Below are 24,891 nucleotides of genomic sequence, written 5' to 3' on the forward strand. Positions count from 1 at the left end.
CTTTATGTGGTTTATCTTCTTAATTTTTCTTCATGAGTACATATGACCGTGTGTATATTCTGTGAATTTTCTGTTTATAGTCTTGACTGAATTATTATAACTGAATGAAGGGGGCAAGAGCAGATGTGGGGAGAGCAATTGAAAAGCAGATGTAGTTGTAGATGAGGGAGAAAGGATAGGACTTTGGGCTAGAATTCTAACAGGAGAGGGGGAGAGAGGGAGGGGGAGAAAGGGAGGGAGAGAGATATGAGTCATTTAAGATGTTCTGAAATACTGACTGGAGGATTTTTGTAATGAATTAGATATGTGTGTGAGGGAGAATGAGGTGTAAAGAGAATATACCAGTTTTCTCTTCTGAGGAGCTCAGTGGATGATGGTGCCACTCACTGGAGCAGTAGAGAGTAACACACTGGTGGAGGAAACGGTTATTTTAGTTTTTCACTTGTTGAGTTTGAGGTACCTACGAAATATCCAGGTGAAGCTGTTGAAACGTGACTGGAGAGATGTATTTTATGGTTAGCGTGGAGAATGAGAAGATTAGTGATTTCAAAGACTAATGGCCGCCCTCCATCCCCAGTTTGTGGGGATGTGGCTGTGGCTGTAGGACTGGGTGTCAAGGGCCCTGGAGAAAGACCTAGAAGATGAGAAAATGAGAACTCTGTGAGGCTGGATGTTGAATGACCAGAGGTCGTGAAATTAAGGGAGCCAAATGGTGTAAATGTCAGATGAGTGTGGCTTTACTTAGAAGAGTAGAGGCACAGAGTTCTGAAGAGTATGAAGGAGTGTGTCCTAACTTCTGCACCTGACCTGTGAAGTACTTGAAGTTCGGCAGGAAATGCAGAGTCTATTTGGGAGAGGAAAACTGCGTCTTGGGGGAGAATCCGGATTTGGGTAACACAGGAGGTTTAAGTCCAGGGCCCTTTCGGTATCTTGTGAGAATGGACATGTTTAGGAGTTTTTATATCTTTGAATGGGAATTACAAGGGAGAAACTAGGGAAGTTTTTGAGGGAAGCGGGGAATTCAGGCTTGGGAGGGGAGAGGCACAGCACGTTGCTGTAATGTTGAAAAGTGTTGCAGACAAGAGGAGCGTACGTTTCAGTGACCAAGAAAAACCACAGCTGTGAGTGCACTGCCTGCAGTTTCCCAGGGGATGGTGGACCCTCAGGCTTCATGGCACTCAGCCCAACATAATATTTTTATAGGGTATTTATAAAAATAAACGTACGCTTCAGTGTTCTATTGTGTCCTACTTGGGGATAATAGAAACTTTGAACTGGGGGTGCCTGGGTGGCTCAGTCAGTTAAGCATCCAAATTCAAAGTGACAAAATTCACAAAACTTCTTGAGAATACGATTCATTTATGATATGGTTTCTCATTAAAGTTAATCTTTGAGACAGACTTCAAATCAAGAAAAAAAAATTCCGAAGGGAAATACATAACCATGATGCCTTTTAACATGAACATTTTTTGAAATAAATTACGTTCAGCCATGGTTCATGTTTTTAAAGAATACAATTCAGAGCTTCTTTTTAAAGAAAAATATTTATTTATTTATTTATTTATTTATTTGGAGAGAGAGAGAGAGGTAGAGCAAGCATGAGTGGGGGAGGGGCAGAGAGAGGGAGAGAGAATCCCCAGAATAGATTGTGTCTGTTATGCTTAGAAACCTCCAGTGGCTTCTCGTCTCAAAATAAAACCCAGTGTTCCTGCCGTCGCCTACCATAGCCTTCTTTCACTTCGTCTCCTACCACTTTCCAGCCACTTTGCCATAGCTTCACTTTCACTTCTTTGCTGTTTATTGAGCATACCAAACACAGTCTCTTCTCAGAGCGTTCGCTCTTACTGTTACCACTGCTTGAAATACCCTTCCTCCAGACAGCCAATAACTTACCCCCTCTCTTTCGGTCTACATACCATCTTTCTCCTCACCTCCCCCATATTTCTCTCTCTCCTCATCATACTTCTCTTTTGAATCTGACCTATCAATCGATCGATCCTCTGTTTTCATCTCCTCATCTAGAGTAACACTGCCCAGTACAACTTTCTGTGATGATGGAAATGCTGTTTGTGCCGTCCAGTAAAGTAGCCACTAGCCACAACATGGCTATTAAGCGCTTGAAATGTAGCTGATGTGAGTGAAGTACTGAATTTTAAATTTTATTTAAGTAGCTGCGTGTGACAAGGACCACCGTGTCGTGCAATCACAGAATACGGAAGAGGGGGAACCTCGTTTTTTTCACCGATGCAGCCCCATACCAGTGTGCCTGTATAGACTGTATGTGGTAGACAGCTGTAAGTGCTGAATGAATAAATGAACAGAGATACCAGTAAATCCTGGTCACCTCCGAATCCTTGACTCTCTTGATCTCGAATTCCAGCATGAACCCTTTTTAGTCATCTCCAGCCCTTCCCAGGCTTCTAGGTGTTCAGCGATGACCCTTAGGTCCAAGGGTCCTCTTCACAAACTTCAGCATTGCAAATCAAAGGTCCTAAGTTACATAAATTATATAAATTAAAATGGAACATACTTGGCAATGGGAGTGATAGATAAAGGAAAATGCAAGATGAAAGAAGTGTATGCTCTGTATCACAGAGCTCATGTTTGGGGAAAGTATTAAATGAATACATAAAGGAAAGGTCCTTTGCGTTTTAGCCAGGCATCCATAGGATGAGACGTGCTTTCCCCTCACGCCACATCTGTCCCTTTGCTTTCTTTATTCTCTCACAGAAGAGCTCTTTCAACTGTGAAAATTCCCTGAAGATAGGATCCATCATGAAGTTTGAGGAACTGTATATACAATAAGCTACTCCCACTGGCTTTTACTTATGACAAAATCATCACGGCTGTTATCCTGATGAGAAAATTCTTATGGTTGCACATCCTTATGGCCGCCCTCCATAAGAGTAGTTACAGTTTGGAGATGAGCTTGGTAGTTAGATGCTCTTAAAAGTTAAAAACAAAGACAGAATTTAAAAGAAAGGATGAATAACAGAAGTGTCAGATCATTAGTTTTCCAACTGCATTCCAGGGAGCTCCTTCAGGAATTGCTACAAAGACCTCAACTCCACTCATATTGCCTATCCCAATCTTTCTTCAACCCTGTTTTATTTTTTGTGCCATTGTGAAAAATTACTTTACTTGTCAAAGGGCTCTCATCATTGAAAAGTTTGCAAATCACTGCATTTAAACCTTTTTCATTTATTGCTTACCTCAATAAGACTTTTGAAAGGCGCTGGATGGGGGCACCTGGGTGGCTCAGTCGGTTAAGCGGCCGACTTCGGCTCAGGTCACGATCTCGCGGTCCGTGAGTTCGAGCCCCGCGTTGGGCTCTGGGCTGACAGCTCAGAGCCTGGAGCCTGTTTCGGATTCTGTGTCTCCCTCTCTCTGACCCTCCCCCGTTCATGCTCTGTCTCTCTCTGTCTCAAAAATAAATAAACGTTAAAAAAAAAAAAATTAAAAAAAAAAAAAAAAGAAAGGCGCTGGATGGCAATGAATACAGTGTTGGGTTTTCTGACAGGGGGCAATCAGTGGTGTGAGTCAAAGGCGATATATTTTGTTTGGATGCTAGGAGTGCAGGTAGTGAGGTTGGCATTATTAAGAAAAATTGATGAGTGGAACACATATTCTTGTAGGGTCCTATAGTCAGGGCCTCAAAAAGCTGTTTTGGTGTATTGAAAATTAAATAAAGCTTGTTTTTGTAATCAGCAGGAAAACAGAGATCCACAACAAGCTTTTCGATTATGGCTTAAAAAAAAGCACGAAGAGCAGCTGAGAGAAAGAAAGACAGAAGAACTACGAAAGCAGGAGGAATGTTTATTCTTCCTTAAAGGGACCGAAGGCCGCGAAAGGGCCTTTAAACAGTAAGTCACAGGCAGGGCATGTTTCCCTTTTCTCACAGTCGTTGTAGAGAGTTATATCGTCAAGAAAGTTTGGAAAAAAAATACCACAAAATATTTTATTGCTTATATTACATATCTATTCAGTTTTAAGTCCACACTTCTAAAACCTGAGAAAATTCTTCAGCTCCATACTATGCATTCTATCTATATACCATTCTTTCTTTCTTCAAGGTATTTTCTATTTTTTTTATGTTTATTTATTTTTGGAGATGGGGGAGGGGCGGAGAGTGAGGGAGACAGAATCCCTAGTAGCTTCTGGGTTGTCAGCACAGAGCTCCATGTGGGGCTCAATCTCATGAATCGTGAGATCATGACCTGAGCTGATACCAAGAGTGCGACGCTTAACTGACTGAGCCACCCAGGCGCCCCTCTTCAAGATATTTTCAATACCAAAATTATTTTATATTTCACCAGTCTGATAACCTTTGATAGCCTGCTATTTATTTTATTTGTTATTTTGTTCACTTCTTAGAGAAATGGACCAAAGACTGTTTACAGCTTCTCTTATACACTCCTCAGAAAAACTGAATAAAGAGTTGCATTTCCCAAGAAATATTTTTATGTAAAGACAGACAGGCTGAGGAGGAAGATCTGTACAAACCAAATGGAAAAAGAGATTTTGGACACATACTTTCAAGGCAAACCTGATCTTTTCAGTTACCTGGTGGATACTTTGTATTACCTAATTGTGAGGAAACAGACCTGGTTTCAGAATTTTGCCAACAGGCCTTGGGGGAGGGAATGAGTCCAGTTGTTTGAAGTTCCTTTCTTTCCTGTCTTTTTTGCTGTCTCTGTCTTTGTTTCTGTGCTTCTTTCTTCCTTTCCTTTTTTTTTTTTTAACATATGTAATTATCATAACAGAAGCAGTAAATGTGCATTGTGGAAATGGAGGCAGAAAAGTCACATTTTCATCACCCAGAGATCACTGTTAGTACCTTAGTGCATATCTTTTCTCTATACATACATTTATAATTTTAAAATATAAATTGAGATCATACTGGTTATACTGTTCTGTAATCTGCTTATTTTTATTGACGATCTCATCTAATACCCAGTCCAGAATCCTATTTTTTCCCAATTGACCCCTAAATGACTACAGTTAATTTGCTCAAAGTAGTGTCTAATTCAGGACCACACAACCTTGGCTTAGATGCTTAAGTCTATTCAGTTCTGACACAGTTATTTCGTTGTTTAGGGTTATTTCTGAAAACAAGTGTGTATACACACACATACCACATATATACTTTCATATGTGTGTATACAGTTATTTGGGGGTTATTTTACCTAAGCAAGGTTATAGATTCAAATTGGTTAGAATGTGGACTCTTCCTTCACCATAGAGCACGTTAATATCTACCAAGAACGAGGTAACCTTTCTTTCTTTTCTCTTTTTCTTTTTCTTTCTCTTTCTTTCTTTCTTTCTTTTTCTTTCTTTCTTTCTCTTTCTTCTTTCTTTCTTTCTTTCTTTCTTTTTTTTCTGTCTTTTCTCTTTCTTTCTTTCTTTTTCTTTCTTTTTTTTTTAACTTAAATTTTAGTTAACATTCGATGCAGTATTGGTTTCAGGAGTAGAATTAAGTGATACATCACTTACATACAACACCCAGTGCTCATTGCAAGTGGTAAGGCAATATTTCTGTATGTTGGTATTCTTAACCTAACTGAGCCATGTTTTAGAATACAGCTAGTTGCAAAAAATGTTATTTGGAATCTATCAAATACTTGATTGCTTAGAAAATCATATTAAAAAAAAAAGAATAGGACCTTTATCACATGTGAAATATTGTATTTATTACTAAAAACCCAGTTTTTTTAGCTGGCAGTTTCATTGTAAGAGAAACTTAATTTTAAGTATTTGATTGCAAATGTGACTGTGCTTCCTTGTGTGATCATAGGGGATAAGTCTGAAATTTTTCAGTTAGTACTTTAATAATTTTTGTTGTGACTATAGCATTTCAATGTAAAGAACTCAATTTCCTTTAATAGCCTGCAGTAGTAACTTTACAGCAAAAGAGAGGTTTATACTCACCAGTTCTGATCATATCTTTTTCTACAGATGGCTACGAAGGAAACGGATCGAAAAACTAGCAGAGCAACAAGCTGTCAGAGAAAGAACTAGACAGCTCCGACTAGAAGCAAAGCATTCTAAACAATTGCAGAGCCACCTACATATGTCAGAAGCCAAAGCTTTTCGTTTTACTGATCATTACAACTGAAAGTATCTTAAATACTTCATTTGGAAGCTGCTACCCTCAGAATTTTGTATATCATTTCTAATGGCCTGTGTGCTTTGGTCATAGTCGAAATTATGGAAATGCTATTTATCTTTTGGTGATACAGTGAATTTATCTTTTTTTTTTTTAACACTAAACAAAATAAATTTCTTCCCTCGCATTGCTGTATTGTGTTATACCGTAGTCCGTGCAACAAATTGAACAACGAATGAACGCTAGATTCCTTTACTTGTAATTTATTGGCATTTCTAGCTGGAAAGAACATAAGAAAGGGACAAATTTCTATTCTTGGTCTCTCTTATTATTAAAAAAAGATGGCAATAGAACATTTCATAAAGCCGTAGTGACCTCTTAAACAAGCCTGGTTCAAGGCCTTAAACAAAATCCTGCCTATGACAACTTTGAGTTTGAATAGCTGTGGCAAAAGCTGAGGAATAGGGTGGGCTTACTTCCTCATGTTCTTTACAAAATGAAGATAGTAATTATGCATCCAATTTTGGTATGTTACAAAATGAGTTTATGGTGTACATGGTATTGTTGGAGATGCTTTACGTAAATCATTTGCTTTAATCCTTGTAACAACCCTACTGGTCTTGTTTTGCAGATGAGGAAACTAAAGTGTAGAGGGGAGCGGTTTGCTCACAGGCTGTGATCTGCATGATTGCAAAATCTTTTCTCTGAGGCATGTTATAAAGTTTAGATACCTTGGTAGATATGGTGAAATATTTAAGACTAAGACCATACAGGAATCTGACATATGGAGGAACAGTACTCAATGTGCGTAAGAGCATTTAAAGGGTGGAGGACAAAGGCACCCATACAAGTGTGATTGGAGACTGGAGAATCAGTGTAGGAGTTCTGTTAAAGCTTCAAAAGACACGGCTCTCGTCAACTGGGTATTCGTGCTTTAATCACTCGACCCTAAATGAGAAAACACAGAATCATTGAATCCTGTCTCAACTTCTTACGGCACTTTCAGCATACACCAGATAATTTAAAATTCCGTTATAACTAGTTTGGGTTGTTTACAGTTATCGTTAATGATACAAAGCAACTTAACATTTGAATATTCCACAACAGTTTTACAAAAAAGGCTGTTGGAATTTTGATAGAGATCACAGTGAATCTATAGATTGTTTTGGGTAGTACTGTCATTTTAATAAAATTACCTTCCAACCCATAATAGCACAGATGTCTTTTCATTTAGTGCAGCAACATTGCTGCAGTTTTCACCGTACGAGTCTTTCACCTTCTTGGTTGAATTTATTTACAGATACTTTATTCTTTTGGATTCCACTGCAAATGGAATTGTCTTCTTAATTTGCTTTTGAGTTGTATATTCAAAAACAAACAAATGAATTTTTGCATTGATATACTGTGAAATGTTGCTGAATTTATCAGCACTAGAGTTTTTGTAGATTTCTTGGAATTTTCTACGTATGGGGTAACATCACCTGTGAATAGAGATAGTTTTACTTCTTCCTTTCCAAATTGGATTCCTTTTCTTTTTCATGACTGATTACTTTGGCTAAGACTTCCAGTATAGTGTAGAATAGTGGTGATAAAAGTGGGCATCCTTGTCTTGTTCTTGATCTTAAAAGGAAAGGTTTTAGTCATTCCCTATTGAGTATGATGTTAGCTGTGGGGTTTTCCATAAATGCTTATAAAGTTGAAGTTCTTACCACTCTATTCTACTTATTCCTATTCTTTGGTCCCTATTTTTCTGAGTGCTTTTATCATAAAAGGGTGTTGGATTTTATCAAAAGTTCTTTCTGCATCACGTGAAATCATCATGTAGTTTTTCCCTTTTGTCCTCTTATATGATGTGTGTATATCCTATATGTATGATATACACATTGTGTGTGTGTATGATCTACTACACTGGTTGATTTTCTTATGTTGAACTACCCTTGCATTCCTGAGATAAATACCACTTGGTCATGGTATATAATCCCTTTACTGTGCTGTTGTAGTTTGCTGGGAATTTGTTGAGGAATTTTTTCATCTATATTCATAAGAATATATGGCGTTGGAAAGTTTTTTTTTTTTTTTACCGATTTAATCTGTTATAGGCCTGTTCACATTTTCTATTTCTTCTTGTGTCAGTTTTGGTAATTTGTGTGTTTCTAGGGATTTGTCCACTTTCATCTAGTTTATTTGTTGAAGTACTATTACTCCTTTTTGTTTGTTTTACTTATTTGAGGTTGGTAATAATTCCCCCACTTTCATTTCTGATTTTAGTTATTTGCATCTTCTTTTTTTTTAGTCTGGCTGTAGGTTTGTCAATTTTGTGGGTCTTTTCAAAGAACCAATTTTCTATTTCCTTGATACTGTTTTTATGTTCTCTATTTTATCTCTGCTGTAGTTTTGATTTCCTTCATTCTGCTAGCTTTGGACTTAAGTTTGCTCTTTTTTTTCTAGGTCCTTAGGTGTGATGTTAGGTTGTCGATTTGAGATCATTTTCTTTCTTTTTGTTTAGCTCAATTGTTATCTTTATTATTGTTACTATTCTTGATATTCTTAAGCCAACCATTGCAGAAGTGTGCTATTGGCTTGTGGTTATGAGTATATGCACAATTTTTTGTGTGTGTGATAAAATATATATAGCAAAGCTTACCATTTTGGCCATTTTTAAAATGTATAATTCAGGGATATTAAGTATATTCATATTGTACAACCATCATGACTTGACATCTTCAGAATTTTTCATCATCCCAGCAGACTCTAATAATTAAAAACTCCCTGTTCTGCCTTCCCTTGACTCCCCATAACCACTATTCTACTGTCACTATGAATTTATTTCATGTACCTACACTTTGTCTTTTTATTTCACTTAGTGTAACGTATTAAAGGTTCATTTATGCTGTAGCATATACCAGATTTTCAGTCCTTTTTAAGGCTAACATTCCACTGCACATATATACCACATTTTGCTTATCAATGGATAATCAAATGGATAAGGATGAATGCATCCATCAAAGGACACCTATGTTACTTTCACCTTCCTTTTGGCTACACGAATAATGCTGCTGTGAACACTGGTATACAACTATTTGGGTCCTTGCTTTCAATTCTTTTGGGTGTTTACCTACAAGTGAATTGCTGGATCATATGGTAATTCTGTTTGATTTTTTTTTTAAATTTTATTTTAGAAAGAGAACGTGAGCTGGAGGGGGGCAGAGGGAGAGACAGAATCCCAAGCAGAGCTCAGGATTCTTGACGGAGGGTTCCATTTCACGACCTGAACTGAAATTAAGAGTCTGATGCTCAACCGACTGAGCCACCTAGGTGCCCGTGTTTAATTTTTTGAGGAACTACCATACTGTCTTCAACAGTGGTTGCACCATTTTACATTCTCACCAATAACGTACAAGGGTTCTAATTTCTCCACATTCTTGTCAATGCTTATTTTCCTTCTTTGATAAGTGGCCATTGTAATGGGCATGAAGTGATACTGATTAATGATGTTGAGAATCTTTTGATATGTTATTGGCATTTTGTACATCTTTGTTTAGGGAATGTCTCTTCATGTCCTTTGCCCATTTTTTAATTAGGTTGTTTGTTTTTTGGTTGCTGAGTTGTAGACCTTTATTCTGGACACTAGACCCTTATTAGCTATATGATTTGCAAATGTTTTCTTTGGTTCTGTAGGTTGCCTTTTCATTTTGTGGATACTGTCCTTTGATTAAAAAGTTTTAAATTTTGATGAAGTTAACTATTTTTTTCTCTTCTTGCCTGTGCTTCTGGTGTCATATCCAAGAAATCATTGCCAGATCCAATGTCATGAAGCTTTTCCTCTGTTTTCCTCAAGTTTTATGCTAAGTAAACCTAAAGGAAAGGCTGAAGAATCAACTATAAATAGTATAAGTTAGAGGAAGACTTGACAAGCACATTAAATCAATATACAAAATAAAGAATGTAGAGAAATTTATTGCCATTTCAAAGTATAACTCTGATGAGTCAGACAAAAAAACCTATTAAGTTGACATTAAAATATGTTATTTGACCAGATTTGTCTTCAGAAGATTTCTCTTTTGATAGACAGTTCTGCACCTACTATGGTGTAATCTGGTGGAAACATACTGTGGATATTTTTAAAGACCTATAAAAAGGGTGTTTTATGATGGTTCATCATAAACAATTATTAATTAATTGATGGATTTCATTTTTCATTTTGTACAATGTTCCAGAAAGATTCAACTTTCTCTACCACATTTTATATCAAATTGGATATTCCTACTGTGTTGCATTTGTCAAAATGAGCTCAGTGGAATCTGTTTTCTTTATATATGTCAAGTTGCAGCCATTCAAACTATGGCATTCCCCACACAAAACCAACATAATATGTTTTGCTGAAACACTTGCTAATATGCTGGTAAAATACTTTTAATTTTCCTAACATGTAGCATTTGGTTTTAAAATATTAGTCCCTTCACCCATAGTATTTCCATGAGCCTCCTTTGTAGCCCCAACAAAATCACCAAAAAGGGAATGGACACTCCCTCCACCCATCCCCCTGGCTATTATTCCTTGAGAGTAGGGGCCAGAAAACTTTCTGTAAAGGACCTGATAGGAAATATTTTAAGCTCTGCAGGCCATACAAGCCCTGTTGCATCTATTCGATTGTACTGCTGTGGTATAAAAAAACAACAAAAAAACCAGAAAATAACCAGAGACAACAGTAAATGAGTGGTGTGGCCGCATATGACCCATTAAGAGTACCAAAAGTTAAGTCTGCTCATATTAAATACACAGCAAGATATAACTTAGGGCTTAAAATAAAGGTGGAATCTTTTTCTTTCAGAGTCCTTTAGGAAAAGCATCATACAGTGCCTGCAAAGTTATCATCTCCTTTAAACATAGCTACACAGTTTCCTTCTTTTCTTACCCTGAGATACTTATTAAGAAAGGGTAATCTGTGGTCCAGTACATAAAACATCTTTGGGGATATAGATTACGTAAATAGAAAGTGATATTACTTCTACCACTGTAAGAACTCCAGCTCCCAGAGAAGCAAGTGCCTGTGGCGTGCCTCCGACACACTGAATGTTAAAGGACAATAAGTTCTCCCTGGCAGTGGTTGCAGCAATTGAAAGTTATGTTTTCATATCTAGTATAGGGATGAAATCGTCCAATATTTTTCTTTGTGGCAAGTAAGGTGGTTGGTGAAGACTCAGAAAATGGGTTGTCAGGTGAGCTTTCTGTACAGGTAACTGGATCTAAAATGCGTAGAACCTAGGGAAAACAAGAAGTAATGTCAGATGAATGCATTAGGGACTGTAAAAGCCCTTGGCTTTATTGATTAATATAAGTACTTATAAAACCCCATTTCATTCACATGTAACTACCAGAAAAAATAACATCTGAATGATGAATTTGATTGGTTAGAGAACTTATCCCTTTTCAAAAAGCTCTAAATTATGAACGGTGTCTAGTTATGACATTACCTAGGTTGCCTAGTTTTCAAAAATGATGAAATTAATGTTCTTTTATGGATATTGGTGAAAAAGCATGAAACACAGAAGAAAATATGATGGTTATATCAATTTAAGTGGCATCAGTTTTTACCCTTAACCAAAAAGCACCCACCACCTTCCTTCTATGATCTTTCATTAACTGCCTGGAATCAGGATTCTGCATTCTTCTACTGAAATCGTATTTCAAAGTTTATAATGAGTTACTTGTAAAATCAATGGCTTCTCATGCCTCTGTTTCTAGTTTATATGCAACATTTTATGCTAACAATCATGTTCTTGTTCATGTTCTTGGATGTCATAGAACCGTGCTCTCTGAATTCTTCTGCTCTGACATGTCCTGTTCTACGACCCACAACAGGAGGAACCTTTGGGTTGAATACAATTCTCCAGTGAAGGGCAACGATAACACGCTTAGTTCATAGCTCCTGTTTGTCATGCTTACATTCGCCCAGCCATATTCACAGGAGGAGGATGGGTCATGGTGCAAACGAGGTAGGCACTGCAGTTGGAAAGGAACTGGGAAAAGCAGCAGGGGAAAGAATGTTCTTGCTTTCTTGTGCAAGCCTATGCCTTATGTAAGGAGCTTCCAGATGTGGTTGGATGTGCCTGTCTCTCTCTCAAGTTGTCCAGCAGGTTTTTTTCCTTCTAAGTTACCAACATACCCAAAGGACTAGAGCTAATTTAAGAATGTCCTGGTACCATTTAAGGGCCACTGTTCTATTTTGGGACCTTTATTTTTCAACTAGATTGCTGCTTTTTCCACTGAGTTTTTGAGATCCTATTTTTGTAAAATTTGGTTGGGTGATACAGGACAAGTAAAGATGAAGGGCTTAACGAAAACTTGCTTATAAATTTAGAAGGGAAAATAAGAAAAGTACTGAGATACGCTGTTATCACATTCTGTCTATAGAGAGAGAAACCATATACCAAAGGAGTTCGGTAGAAGGAGACTGAGATACCAGTACAGATAGGTTTCTGGATTTTAGCCTGAAGGTGACAGGGAAGGATTTTAAGCAGGATACCTTTCAGACAAACATGTTATATACTCAGTTGGAAGAGACGGGAAAGGGTAGGCATTAAAAGCAGATATGGGAAGAACAAAGAAAGGGAGTTTACTACAGTAAGCTAGCTAAGAAATGATGACCTTGAAGCAAAGGGGCTGAAAGGTTCAAGAGACCCTAAGAAAGGAGGACTGTTAGGTATGTTAACTAAGAGAACGTGGTAGATAAAAGATTGGGAAAAGGGGATCTAGAACATGCCCGCAGGATACCTAAAATCGTATAGTAAAATAGAATGGACAGGGAAATGAGAAAAGCCAGGAGGGTGTGCAGTTGTGTAAGCCAAGGGAAGTGAGTGTTTCAAGGAAGGAGTTTTCAGTTATACCACATACTACCGGCAGCAACTGAATAGGCAGTGACACAGCTTCCCAACAAGGAGAAGAGAAAGGATAAAGATGATGAATTTAGGGGCACCCGGGTGGCTCAGTCAGTTAAGCATCTGACTCTTGATCTTGGCTCAGGTCATGATCTCACGGTTTCGTGAGTTCGAGCCCCACACGGGGCTCTGCACAGGCAGCACAGAGCCTGCTTGGAATTCTCTCTCTCCTCTTCTCTCTGCCCCTTCCCCACTTACGCTGTCTCTGTCTCTCTCTCAAAAAAAAAAAAAAAAGAAAAAAAGATGATGAATTTAGTTTTGGGTATGGATGCATTCTGTAAACAGCTGAGCACCTACTATGTGTACAGGATTGCTGTGTCAGATCTTGAGGAAACATAAGATACGGTCCTCACCCTCACGGAGCTTATAGTTAGGGAGAGAGGGGGCGAATCAAACAACTGCAACCGAACACGGTAAAGAGCTATCACAGATGAATGCACAAAACCCAATGGAAGCCTGGGGGAAGGTCCATCCAAGTTTGCCAGGGAGATTCAGGGAGGGCTGATTCTTAAAGGTAGAGAGGTGCTGCGAGGACAGTCCAGGCAGAAGGTATACACAGAGGCTTGCAGTACAATGGCATGTCTGTGCAATGAAATGTGGTTGAGGCTGCTAGGATTTGAAGAGCAGAGTGTAGGGACACCTGGCTAATAATCCTTGAGAAGAGATGGCATAAAGATTTTGAAAAGCCTTCTATATAATATGGAAGAATTGAGACTCAATAATGAGGGAGACTGGGAGTTGTGTGAACAGGAATACCAACACAAGTGGATTGACTTTTTCCTTTTTTTTTTGGACCGGCATTTAAAAAATAACTCTCTGTAGAGGGAGACTCTAATTGCAGTAGAGGATGGCCTGGAGGCAGGTAAAAAGCGAGGGGTATTGGTAAAAAGGCTACTGCAATGATTGAGGCTGGAGGATAGGTGTTTGAACTTGAAGAGGGATAAAATAGAAGGAACTGATAGGATTTGTAAAACCAGCAGGATTAGGGGGATGAAGAAAGTAATAAGAATGGTATCTACCATTTACTGAGAAATTACTATATTTTGGAATCTTCTATGAGCTTTATATGCATTATTTTATGAAATACTTAAAACATCTATATAGTGGTATAGTTCACTAAGAGGGAGTACAGGGGGAAGTGGGTTCTTTTTCTTTTTGGGGAGAGGGGGAAATGCAAATGCAAAAGCAAGGAGAAAGGACCAGTTGTCCTATCTTCAGCTGTCTTTGAGATGCACATATGGAGGTGGCAAGCTGGACAGGTCTCTTGAACCCAGAAATAAATATCTCTGTCGAAGTCCCAAGCATGGAGCTATGGGAACAGGACAGTCCCTACAGAATACAGAAAGTCTGTTATGAGAGGAAAGGCTCAAGAGTGGGCACAGGAGGAGGATGCCTCACATCCCTGCAAAATACTGAAAAAGAACGGTCACGGAGTAGTGAGGAGTTAGAAGTATATGGTGTTTCAGAAACTAAGGGAGTTTGAAAAGCATGGGGAACAGACTCCTATGGAACATCAACATTTAAAGGAGGAAAAAAGGTGATGAGGAGGTGTCCTGAGAGGGAGTATGGGGGCCAAGAATGAGTGAGGTCACAGAAGTCAAGAGGATATCAAGGAAGGAGGGCTGACACATAAACTAGGGTAAAAAAGTGAGGAGGAGTTAAGATGGCAGAGGAGTAGGGGGACCCTAAGCTTGCCTCCTCCCTTGAACACAGCTAGATAAATATCAAATCATTCTGAACACCCAAGAGATCAACGTGAGGACTGAGAGAACAAAACTGCAAGTCTGCAAATAGAATCCTGGAAGGTAGGAACCACAGAGAGTTGATTTGGGGGAGGGAAGAACTGCGTGCTGTGGAGGGGAGGGAGGCCTGCTTATGGAGACACAAGATATTTTAAGCAGCAGAGCACAAAATCTGATGCTTTACAAGTCCGCCCCCGCTGGGGTGGTGCTTGGCTTAAGGGTGATCCTGCAAGGGAAGGAGGGTGGAGACCTGGGACTGGACAGCATGGTCTGAGGATCCCTTGGGTCACACAGGGAGAAACGGTTCCCCTGTTTTTGGGCGTGGTGGCAAGGCCTCTTGGGGACAGAAGGACAGGTGATGCCGGTGTGCTGTATTGTTCCCAGGCATAGGACTGGGGATGCTGGCTGAGGGCAGCGAGCCTCTGAGCCACTGTGTGCCTGCATGACTGCTTCCCCGGCACAGGCTGGAAATGGCAAACGCTACTCAAGACCCTCTCCCGGAAGTTCAGCACACGGCCATCCTGCGTGAGTCCCTAAAATCTGGGGTTTTAGAAACCCAGCTGGGTGCCTGAGATAAAGCAGCTGGACACAGACAGGGTGAAGGTAGGAATCTGATGGAATCCAGGGACACGAGAGTGGGGACTGTTCGCTCTTCTGTGACGGGGACTTCTGAAGAGTGGCAGGCACGAGTTCTCCGCTCGGGGGATGAGAGAACAGGGCAACACCATTTGCCACCTGCCCATCAGCACCCATCCACCTCAGTGAGCTGAACAGTGCCGCCAAGAGGAGACTGGAGCGGCTTAGGCCGAGACCCCCCCACCTGCACTGATGCGTCTCTAGAGGGCAAGTTGGCCTGAAAAAATCAGTGCGGAAGGCCCTCTCCCCAGAAGACCAGCACAAACCCCATGCATGCACCGAGTCTACTGATCACAGAGTGCTGCAAAGCTTCAGATCTAGGGGAAATAGGCTCTAGTTTCCTTTCTTTTAATCTTTAAAATATTTATTTACATATATTTTACTTTTATTTTTTGGATCTGGCTTCTTTTAACAAACGGTACAAAACACACATAGGCTGTAGCCTTTTTTTTTTTTTTTTTCTGGACAAACTTCCAAACTCCTTCTGTGAGGCTAGCATTACCTTGATTCCAAAACTAGACGAAGACCCCACTAAAAAGAATTATAGGCCAATATCCTTGATAAACATGGATGCAAAAATTTTCAACAAGATATCAGCAAACTGAACTCAGCAATGCACTAAAAGAACTATTCACCATGATCAAGAGGGATTTATTCCTGGGCTGCAGGGATGGTTCAATATTTGCAAACCAATCAACATATATACCAAATTAATAAAAGAAAAAAATAAGAACCATATGATCCTCTCAATAGATGCAGAAAGAGCATCTGATAAAATATAACATCCATTCTACCTCAACATCACAAAGGCCATATACGAAAGACCCACGGCTAATATCATCCTCAAAGGGGAAAAACTGAGAGCTTTCCTCTACAATCAGGAACAAGACAGAGATGTCCTCTCACCATTACTTTTTAACACAGTACTGGAAGTCTTAGCCTCAGCTCTCAGACAACAACAACAAAAAAATAAAAGGCATCCAAATCGTCAAAGAAGAAGTAAAACTTTCATTATTTGCAGATGACATGATACTCTATGCAGAAAACCTCAAAGACTCCACCAAAAAATTGTTAGAACTAATACATGAATTCAGTAAAGTTTCAGGATGTAAAATCAAGGCACGGAAATCAGCGGCATTTTTATACACCAATAATGAAGCAGCAGAAAAAGAAATCAAGAAATCGATCCCAACTACAATGGCACCAAACACTGTAAGATACATAGGAATAAACCTAACCAAAGAACTAAAGGATCTGTACTCTGAAAACTAGAAAATTTATGAAGGAAACTGAAGAGGGCACAAAGAAATGGAAAAAACATTCCATGCTCATGGATTGGAAGAATAAATATTGTTAAAATGTCTCTACTACTCAAACCAATCCACACATTTAATGCAATCCCTATCAAAATACCACTAGCATTTTTGGCAGAGCGAGAGCTAGAACAATCCTAAAATTTGTCTGGAAACACAAAAGACCCCGAATAGCCAAAGCAGTCCTGAAAAAGAAAAGCAAAGCTGGAAGCATCATGATTCTGGAGTTTAAACTTATCTATAAAGCTGCAGTCATCAAGACAGTATGGTACTGGCACAAAAACAGACATAGAGGTTAATGGAGCAGAACAGAAAACCCACAAATAGACCCACAGCTATATAGTCAAGTAATTCTCAACAAAGTAGGAAAGAATACCCAAAGGAAAAAAAGACAGTCTCTTCCACAAATGGCATTAGGAAAACTGGACGGTGACATACAGAAGAATGAAACTGGACCCCCCCACCCTTTTTTTTTTTTAATTTTTTTTTCAACGTTTATTTATTTTTGGGACAGAGAGAGACAGAGCATGAACGGGGGAGGGGCAGAGAGAGAGGGAGACACAGAATCGGAAACAGGCTCCAGGCTCTGAGCCATCAGCCCAGACCCCAACGTGAGGCTCGAACTCCCGGACCGCGAGATCGTGACCTGGCTGAAGTCGGACGCTTAGCTGACTGCGCCACCCAGGCGCCCCTGGACCCCCCTTTTTTTTTTTACACCATATGCAAAAATAAATTTAAAATGGATGAAACACCTAAATGTGAGACAGGAAACCATCAAAATCTTAGAGGAGAACACGGGCAGCAACCTCTTTGACCTCGGCTGCAGCAACTTCTTACTAGACTATTTGCTGGAGGTAAGAGAAACAAAAGCAAATGTGAACTATTGGGGGACTTTATCAAGATAAAAAGCTTCTGCACAGCGAAGGAAACAATTGACAAGAGTAAAAGGCAGCCTATGGAATGGGAGAAGATATTTGCAGATGACATATTGGATAAAGGGTTAGTATCCAAAACCTATAAAGAACTTATCGAACTCAACACCAAGAAAATAAATAATCCAGTGAAGAAATGGGCAGAAGACATGAACAGACATTTTTACAAAGATCCAGATGACTAACACACACATGAAAGATGCTCAACATCACTCATCATTAGGGAAACACAGATCAAAACCACAATGAGATACCACCTCACACCTGTCAGAATGGCTAAAATTAACAACACAAGAAACAACAGGTGTTGGTGAGGATGTGGGGAAAGAGGAGCCCTCCTGCACTTTTGGTGGGAATGCAAACTGGTGCACACACTCTGGGAAACAGTATGGAGGGTCCTTAACAAGTTAGAGATACAACTACCCTATGACCCAGCAATTGCACTACTAGGCATTTACCCAAAGGATACAAAAAATGCTGATTTGAAGGGGTACGTGCACCCCAATGTTTACAGCAGCATTAAAAACACTAGTCAAACCATGGAAAGGACCCAAATGTCCAATGAATGATGAATGGATAGAGAAGATGTGGTGTGTGTGTATACACACACACACACACACACACACACACACACAATGGAATATTACTTAGCCATCAAAAAGAATGGAATTTTGCCATTTGGAATGATGTGGATAGAACTAGAGTGTATTCTGCTAAGCAGAATGTCAGAGGAAGATGAATACCATATGATATCACTCAGTGGAATTTAAGAAACAAAACAGATGAGGGGCGCCTGGGTGGCGCAGTCGGTTAAGCGTCCGACTTCAGCCAGGTCACGATCTCGCGGTCCGTGAGTTGGAGCCCCGCGTCGGGCTCTGGGCTGATGGCTCAGAGCCTGGAGCCTGTTTCCGATTCTGTGTCTCCCTCTCTCTCTGCCCCTCCCCCGTTCATACTCTGTCTCTCTCTGTCCCAAAAATAAATAAACGTTGAAAAAAAAAATTAAAAAAAAAAAAAAAAAAAAAAGAGACTCTCAACTATAGACAACAAACTGAGGGCTGATGGAGGGAGGTGGGTGGGGGATGGGCTAGACGGATAGTGGGTAGGTACTAAGGAGGGCACTTGTTATGATGAGCACTTGGGTGTTGTATGTGAATGATGAATCCCTGAATTCTACTCCTGAAGCCAGTATTGCACTGTATGTTAACTAACTAGAATTTAGATAAAAATCTGAAAAGAAAAAAATATGGTAAAAAAGCATTTAAATGTTCATGACCTTTATATGAGCACGTTTTGAGAAGAGCAGAGCTGGAAGGCTACTGGGATTAGTATGGCAGGAACTGAGGAATGGATGGTACATGAATACAAACAAGTATGGACCGTTAGTCCAACGTTCTTGCTTGTAAAGGTGATAAGGCCACATCAGAGAACTTAAGACAGAGATTTTTCTTTTTTAGGCTTCTAGGTATCATGTGGGACCTTGAAGGAATCTTCTGCCTGTGCCTTCTTTTTTTTGTGAACTAGGAGCCAAAGTCATCTACTGAATGTGAGGTTATAATCTGACAGGTACAGAAACAAGGCAAGTGACGAACTGACAAAGGACTGACATTTTCAGGGTACCTGAGGGATAAGGGAGAAAGATACTTAAAATTGAAATATAGGCAAGTTATGGAAGGAAAAGAAACCAGGGGAGTGAGCTGATGAGATGAAATAAAAAACGTAGGGATCGAGGGAATAAAGATTATGTGATCGAGGAACCGGGGCAATTAAAGCAATCAGGGCTTGGAAAGAAGAGTTAAGATCACAGGTCATGCAGAGAGGTGTTGAGTTGATTTTAAAAGTGGACCATTCTGGTTAAGGACAAGGCCTGCGATAGGGACACAGGAGTAAGATATTGAAATGCAATAGAGGTGACCTTGGTTAGGACAGAACTGTGAGACCACAGTATTTAACAGCTTATCTGCATGAACCCTGAATTTACCCAGGCCTGTAGGTACCGGGTCACTATTTGATTCTGCAGTATTTGCCACATTCATATCTATACATGGGAATAAAATAATTTCTGATGTCAGAAGTAATCTATTATCAGCTCATGATAATAGCTAAAAGATAGGCCCTTTCAAAACAATCGCGTTTTTCTCCTGAAGGACATAGTAATAATGTTTTTTTAATGTTTATTTTTGAGAGAGAGGCAGAGCGTGAGTGGGGAGGAGCAGAGAGAGAGGAAGACACAGAATCCGAAGCAGGCTCCAGGCTCCGAGCTGTCAGCACGGAGCCCGACGCGGGGCTCGAACCCACGAACTGCGAGATCATGACCTGAGCTGAAGTTGGACGCTTACCGACTGAGCCACCCAGGCACCCCAAGAGTAATAATGTTTAAGAAATGAAAACACAAAGGAAGAAACAAGTTTTTCCAAGATCTCAAGCTCATTAGCATGAGAATCAGGTTGAGATCCCATAATTCCTAACTCCTAATCCCAAGCACTTTGTGTTATATCACCTTTTGGTAAGGGGACAGTCTTAGAAGTTCCACAGTCACACAAGAGAGAAATATTTTACCGTTTCAGCCATTTTTTCTGCTGGGGTGCTGCAGAATTCAACTGGCGATGGAACCTTTTTTTGGCCGTTAGCACCGACATTTCCCAGAAGATGAGCATTGACCGCTTTTGCCAACTTGTGATTTGTTAACGCTAGTTCTGCCGTGGTGTGAGGCTGTGTACTTGGGTAGTAGGTTTGCTCTCTTCCCCACTGCAAAGAGACTAAGAGCTCCTCCAAGAGTCTGCATAGAACACACAGGAACACTGAATATTAATAAGAGGATAAAACATAAAAGTCAAGAATACTAAAGAAACGGGAAACATTCTTCTGGAATCATGTAAGTATCTTTCTCACATATCTTTTTCTCAGAGTTCAATAAATTGGAAATTCTGGTTAAAATAAGACTATAGATAGCATTTATAGATTTATTAATGTCATTATCTGGAAGTCATCAACAAGCAGGACTTTTTTTTTAGTTCTCATATTTTAGTACAGGTACAATAAACTGGTATACTTATCTAGTGGTACAGAACTACTGATCTGATTTGTGTATCTATTATTTCCTTTTTCATGAGTTACATTAATTGATTTTTGAAGGATAAGCCAACTTACAATTCCTAGGATGAAATGTACTTGGCCACGACGTAGAAACCTTTTTACATATTGTAGGATTTGATTCACTAAAATTCTGGTTAGGACTTTTGCATCTATGTTCATTGGAGATACCGGTCTGTAGTTTTCTTGTAATACCTCTGATTTTGGTATCAAGGTAATGCTGGCCTCATAAAGTGAGTTGGAAAGTGTTCCCTTCTGTTTTCTAGAAGAGTCTGTGTAAATTTGGCTTGCTTTCTTTCTTAGTTGTTTGCTGGTATTTACCAGTAAATCTATGTAGGCCTGGAATTTCCTTTATTAGAAGGTTTTTAACTGAAAATTCAATTGCTTTAATAGGTTAGGGCTATTCAGGTGACTTGTTCTTGAGTACCCTTTGGTAGTTTTGTGTCTTTTAAGGACTCTGTCCATTTCATTTAATTTGTTGAATTTATTGGCATACAGTTGTTCATAACATCCCCACATCATCTTTTTTATGTCTATAGAATCTAGGTAATATATGCCCTTCCTAATTCCTGACACTGGCGATGTGTTTCTTTCTTTCTTTTTTTTCCCTGATTATATTGCCTAGAGGTTTCTTAGATTTATCTCATCAAAGAACTAGAATTGGCTATTTCATTTATTTCTGCTCTCATTCTTATTATTTTCTTCCTTCTGCTTAATTTCCTCTTTGTGTTTTGAGAGCACAAGCAGGGGAAGGGCAGAGAGAGAGGGAGACACAGAATCCAAAGCAGGCTTCAGGCTCTGGGCTGTCAGCACAGAGCTGGATGTGGGCTCGAACTCATGAACAATGAAATCATGACCTGAGTCGAAGTCTGATGCTTAACTGACTGAGCCACCCAGGTGCTCCCTGCTCTTTGTGTTTCTTAAAGAGTAGGCTTAAATTACTGTCAGGACCTTTCTTCTTTTCTAAAATAAGTGTTTAAAGCTATAAATTTCCCTCTAAACACCGCTTTAGTTGCCTCCCACAAAATCTGATATTTTGATATATGGTTTACCCTCGAACAATGTGAGTTTGAACTGTGGAGGTCTACTTATGTGATTTTTTTTTCAGTAAATACAGTATAGTACTGTAGATGTATTTTGTCTTCCTTATAATTTTAGTAATAGTTTCCTTTATTTAGCTTATTTTATTATAAGAATATAGTGTATACTACATATGATATACAAAATATGTGTTAATCAACAATTTATGTTATTGGCAAGGCTTCTGGTTGAGAGTACGCTAGAAGTAGTTAAATTTTTGAGGAGTCAAAAATTACACATGGGTTTTCAACTGCATGGGGGTGGGGGTCAGTCTCCTCCTCATGTTGTTCAAGCATCATATGTATTGTTTTCATTCTTGTAATTTCCCCTGTGAGTTCTTCTTTGACCCTTACTGATTTGATTTGTAATAAATCAATTATAGTCTTTGACTTATGATGGCTTGATGATTTTTTGACTATATGATGGTGCAAAAGCAATAACATTTAATTAAAACTATACTTTGAATTTTGAATTTTCATCTGTTCCTGGTCTAGCAGTAGGCAGCACCATACTTTCTCATTTACTGGGCAGCAGAAGTGAGCCACAGCTCCCAGCAAGGTACGTGATCGGGAGGTAAACAACAAATACACTTACAAAATTCTGTACCTGAACAAGCATTCTGTTTTTTGCTTTCAGTGTAGTGCTCAAATCCCAAGATGGTCAACACCTTATAACAAAATGGGCTTTGTATTAGGTAATTTTGCCCAACTATAGGCTAATATACATGTTCTGCATGTTTAAGGTAGGCTAGGCTAAGTCATGATGTTCAGTAGGTTAGGTGTATTAAATTAATTTTTGACACATGGTATTTTCACCTTGGATGACTTTACTGGGACATAACCCCACTGTAAGTCCAGGAAGATGTGTGTATAGAAGTACAAAGTACTTTTAAGAAAGACCATCAATTTTGATAGTTCTGGAGCATATGGTCATTAAAATAAACTCTAATGCTAAAGAACAGTCCTCAAGACCTCCCACAGGAGAGACAGGTGCACTTTTTGGCCGCTACCAAAAATTACACAGAAGTGCTACAACTATAAACAAAAACCACTTTTAAAACCAAAGATCAAAAAAATGGTTAGAGAGAGAGGGAGCCAAAACATAAGAGACTCCTAAAAACTGAGAACTGAGGGTTTATGGGGAGTGGGAGGGAGAGGTGGGTGGTGATGGGCTTGAGGAGGGCACCTGTTGGGAAGAGCACTGGGTGTTGTATGGAAACCAATTTGACAATAAATTTCATAATAAAAAATAAAAATAAAAATAAATAAATAAAACCAAAGATCACTTCTATTATAGCTAGAATTATATATAAGAATGTAATTAAGAATGTAAGACGCACATGGTCTTATTTTTTTAGTCTTCCTCCCTTCTGGGCATCTATTTAAAAATGCTCCTCAAAGTATACAGTCAATAAGTTACTGCATGTAGAAATACTAAAGAACTATCACAGTAACAAAAATTGCAAGAGAAGGAAGAAGAGTTGAGAGTGGAAACAAGTGCCGTACTTCTGGGTAGCTATCATTTCCTGACGAAACTGTTCCCGTTCACTCAGGAGATCTTGAATGGCACTCTGTGCATCACGGTTTTGACGCTGTAAGCCTGCCCTGGAGTTGGTTAATTCATCTGCCATAACCCTGGAAAAGATGAAAATGTCACGTGTAAATTCCCTGATAATAAATTCTCCGGCTGCAAAGAAGTTAACGTGCTACCTTTCTGTAACTGTAACTGTCATTTTCAAAAGCTTACAAAGATTTCACACGGTCAAGTTACTTCTCAGCTTTAAAGCATTTAAAAATATATATAATCTTAGAACTCATTAAAGGGATTTAAAAAATACGTGTCTACAAAATGACAAAAGAAAAGTTATTTAACTTTCCTTTAGAGTGGCTTTTGGAATGTACCTCAATCTTATTCCAGATAAACCAAATTAAAAATAATAATAATTACATGTTTTTAAATATAGAAAATTTTAGAGGAAAACAAAAATGAGTTCCTATCACTCAGTTACCTCATTGTCTTTAGAAAAATATTAAGATACAAAAGGCTTTTATACAAGGGAAAACTAAGTCTTTCCTCCTGTCCAACATCCCCACCCTTCTTTTACAACTGATAAAGTTTCTTATATATTTCTCCAGAAAAAAAAAATTTATGTATATGGCAACGTAAAAGAATATGTTAAAAAATAAATACATCCACTTATTTACAAAAAAGGGGATTATTTAATACAAACTTTTCTATGCCTTTTTTTTTTAACCTAATAATTTATCTTGGTGATTTTTTTTCACATTAGTGCATATAATGCATATCGCTTTCCCTTTTTCAAAAACAACAGCTTCATGGTTTCTTCTGATTGGATGTACCAATATTTATTTAACCAGTTCTCTATTAATGGAATTGAAGCAAAATTTTAAAGTATGCTTGCTCATTTGGCTAAAAAAACTTTTCTTTTTTTTTTTGAAAGATTTTTTTCATCTTTATTTATTTTTGAGAGAAAGACAGTGTGAGCAGGGGAGGAGCAGAGAGAGAGGGAGACACAGAATCTGAAGCAGGCTGCAGGCCCCGAGCTGTCAGCACAGAACCCGACGCAGGGCTCGAACTCTCGAACCATGAGATCATGACCTGAGCTGAAGTCGGACGCTTAACCGACTGAGCCACCCAGGTGCCCCGCGTTCGGTTAAAAAATCTTAAACCTAAAATTAAAGTCTCGGACCACAGTGACTACCGACCAAAGATTAAGTCAGTTAAATGTCAGTGAAGTCGAGTTTCAGTTTTATTGCCGTTCGAATGTTACTATCAGCATTGATAAGGATGTCAAGAAAGTTGTGTATGGCAATAATCTGTATGACACATGCATGATTTGCCTCTTCACGTGTTCAGTCAGAATGAACTTTCACTCTAAGTCAATAAGCAGTACATCCATTTCTCCACACACCATCCTATGTGAGCACAATTAGGAAACAAATTAAGGACTTTAAGAGCGTTGTCCATTACTGAAAAGTATCACAGATATTAAGACAGGAAGAAACACCTCCCCGCAAATTTCTTCATCACAGC

At 39.0% G+C, this 24,891-nt stretch overlaps 2 protein-coding genes across 7 annotated transcripts in view; one reads left to right on the forward strand and one right to left on the reverse strand.

The window, feature by feature from the left end:
- The window catches only part of CCDC181 (coiled-coil domain containing 181), a 29,417-nt gene extending 23,124 nt beyond the window's left edge, over positions 1–6,293 (forward strand). For 4 of the 6 annotated variants that reach the window (XM_045453006.1, XM_045453009.1, XM_045453008.1 and 1 more), the window contains 2 exons: positions 3,709–3,863; positions 5,956–6,293. In XM_045453006.1, coding sequence (XP_045308962.1) covers positions 3,709–3,863; positions 5,956–6,115 — 315 coding nt within the window. In that variant the 3' untranslated portion in view covers positions 6,116–6,293. The remainder of the gene's footprint in view (positions 1–3,708; positions 3,864–5,955) is intronic. The other 2 variants (XM_045453007.1, XM_045453011.1) reach the window with 2 other exon arrangements.
- Positions 6,294–10,043: 3,750 nt separating this feature from the next.
- The window catches only part of BLZF1 (basic leucine zipper nuclear factor 1), a 29,946-nt gene continuing 15,098 nt past the window's right edge, over positions 10,044–24,891 (reverse strand). Inside the window, exons 5-7 of the mRNA XM_045453012.1 lie at positions 23,343–23,471; positions 20,224–20,443; positions 10,044–11,368 (exon numbers count right to left, since the gene is read on the reverse strand). Of these exons, the coding sequence (XP_045308968.1) occupies positions 11,183–11,368; positions 20,224–20,443; positions 23,343–23,471 (535 nt within the window). The 3' untranslated portion in view covers positions 10,044–11,182. The remainder of the gene's footprint in view (positions 11,369–20,223; positions 20,444–23,342; positions 23,472–24,891) is intronic.

This window comes from Leopardus geoffroyi, chromosome C3 (assembly GCF_018350155.1).
Source record: "Leopardus geoffroyi isolate Oge1 chromosome C3, O.geoffroyi_Oge1_pat1.0, whole genome shotgun sequence".
Taxonomy (NCBI): Eukaryota; Metazoa; Chordata; class Mammalia; order Carnivora; family Felidae; genus Leopardus; species Leopardus geoffroyi.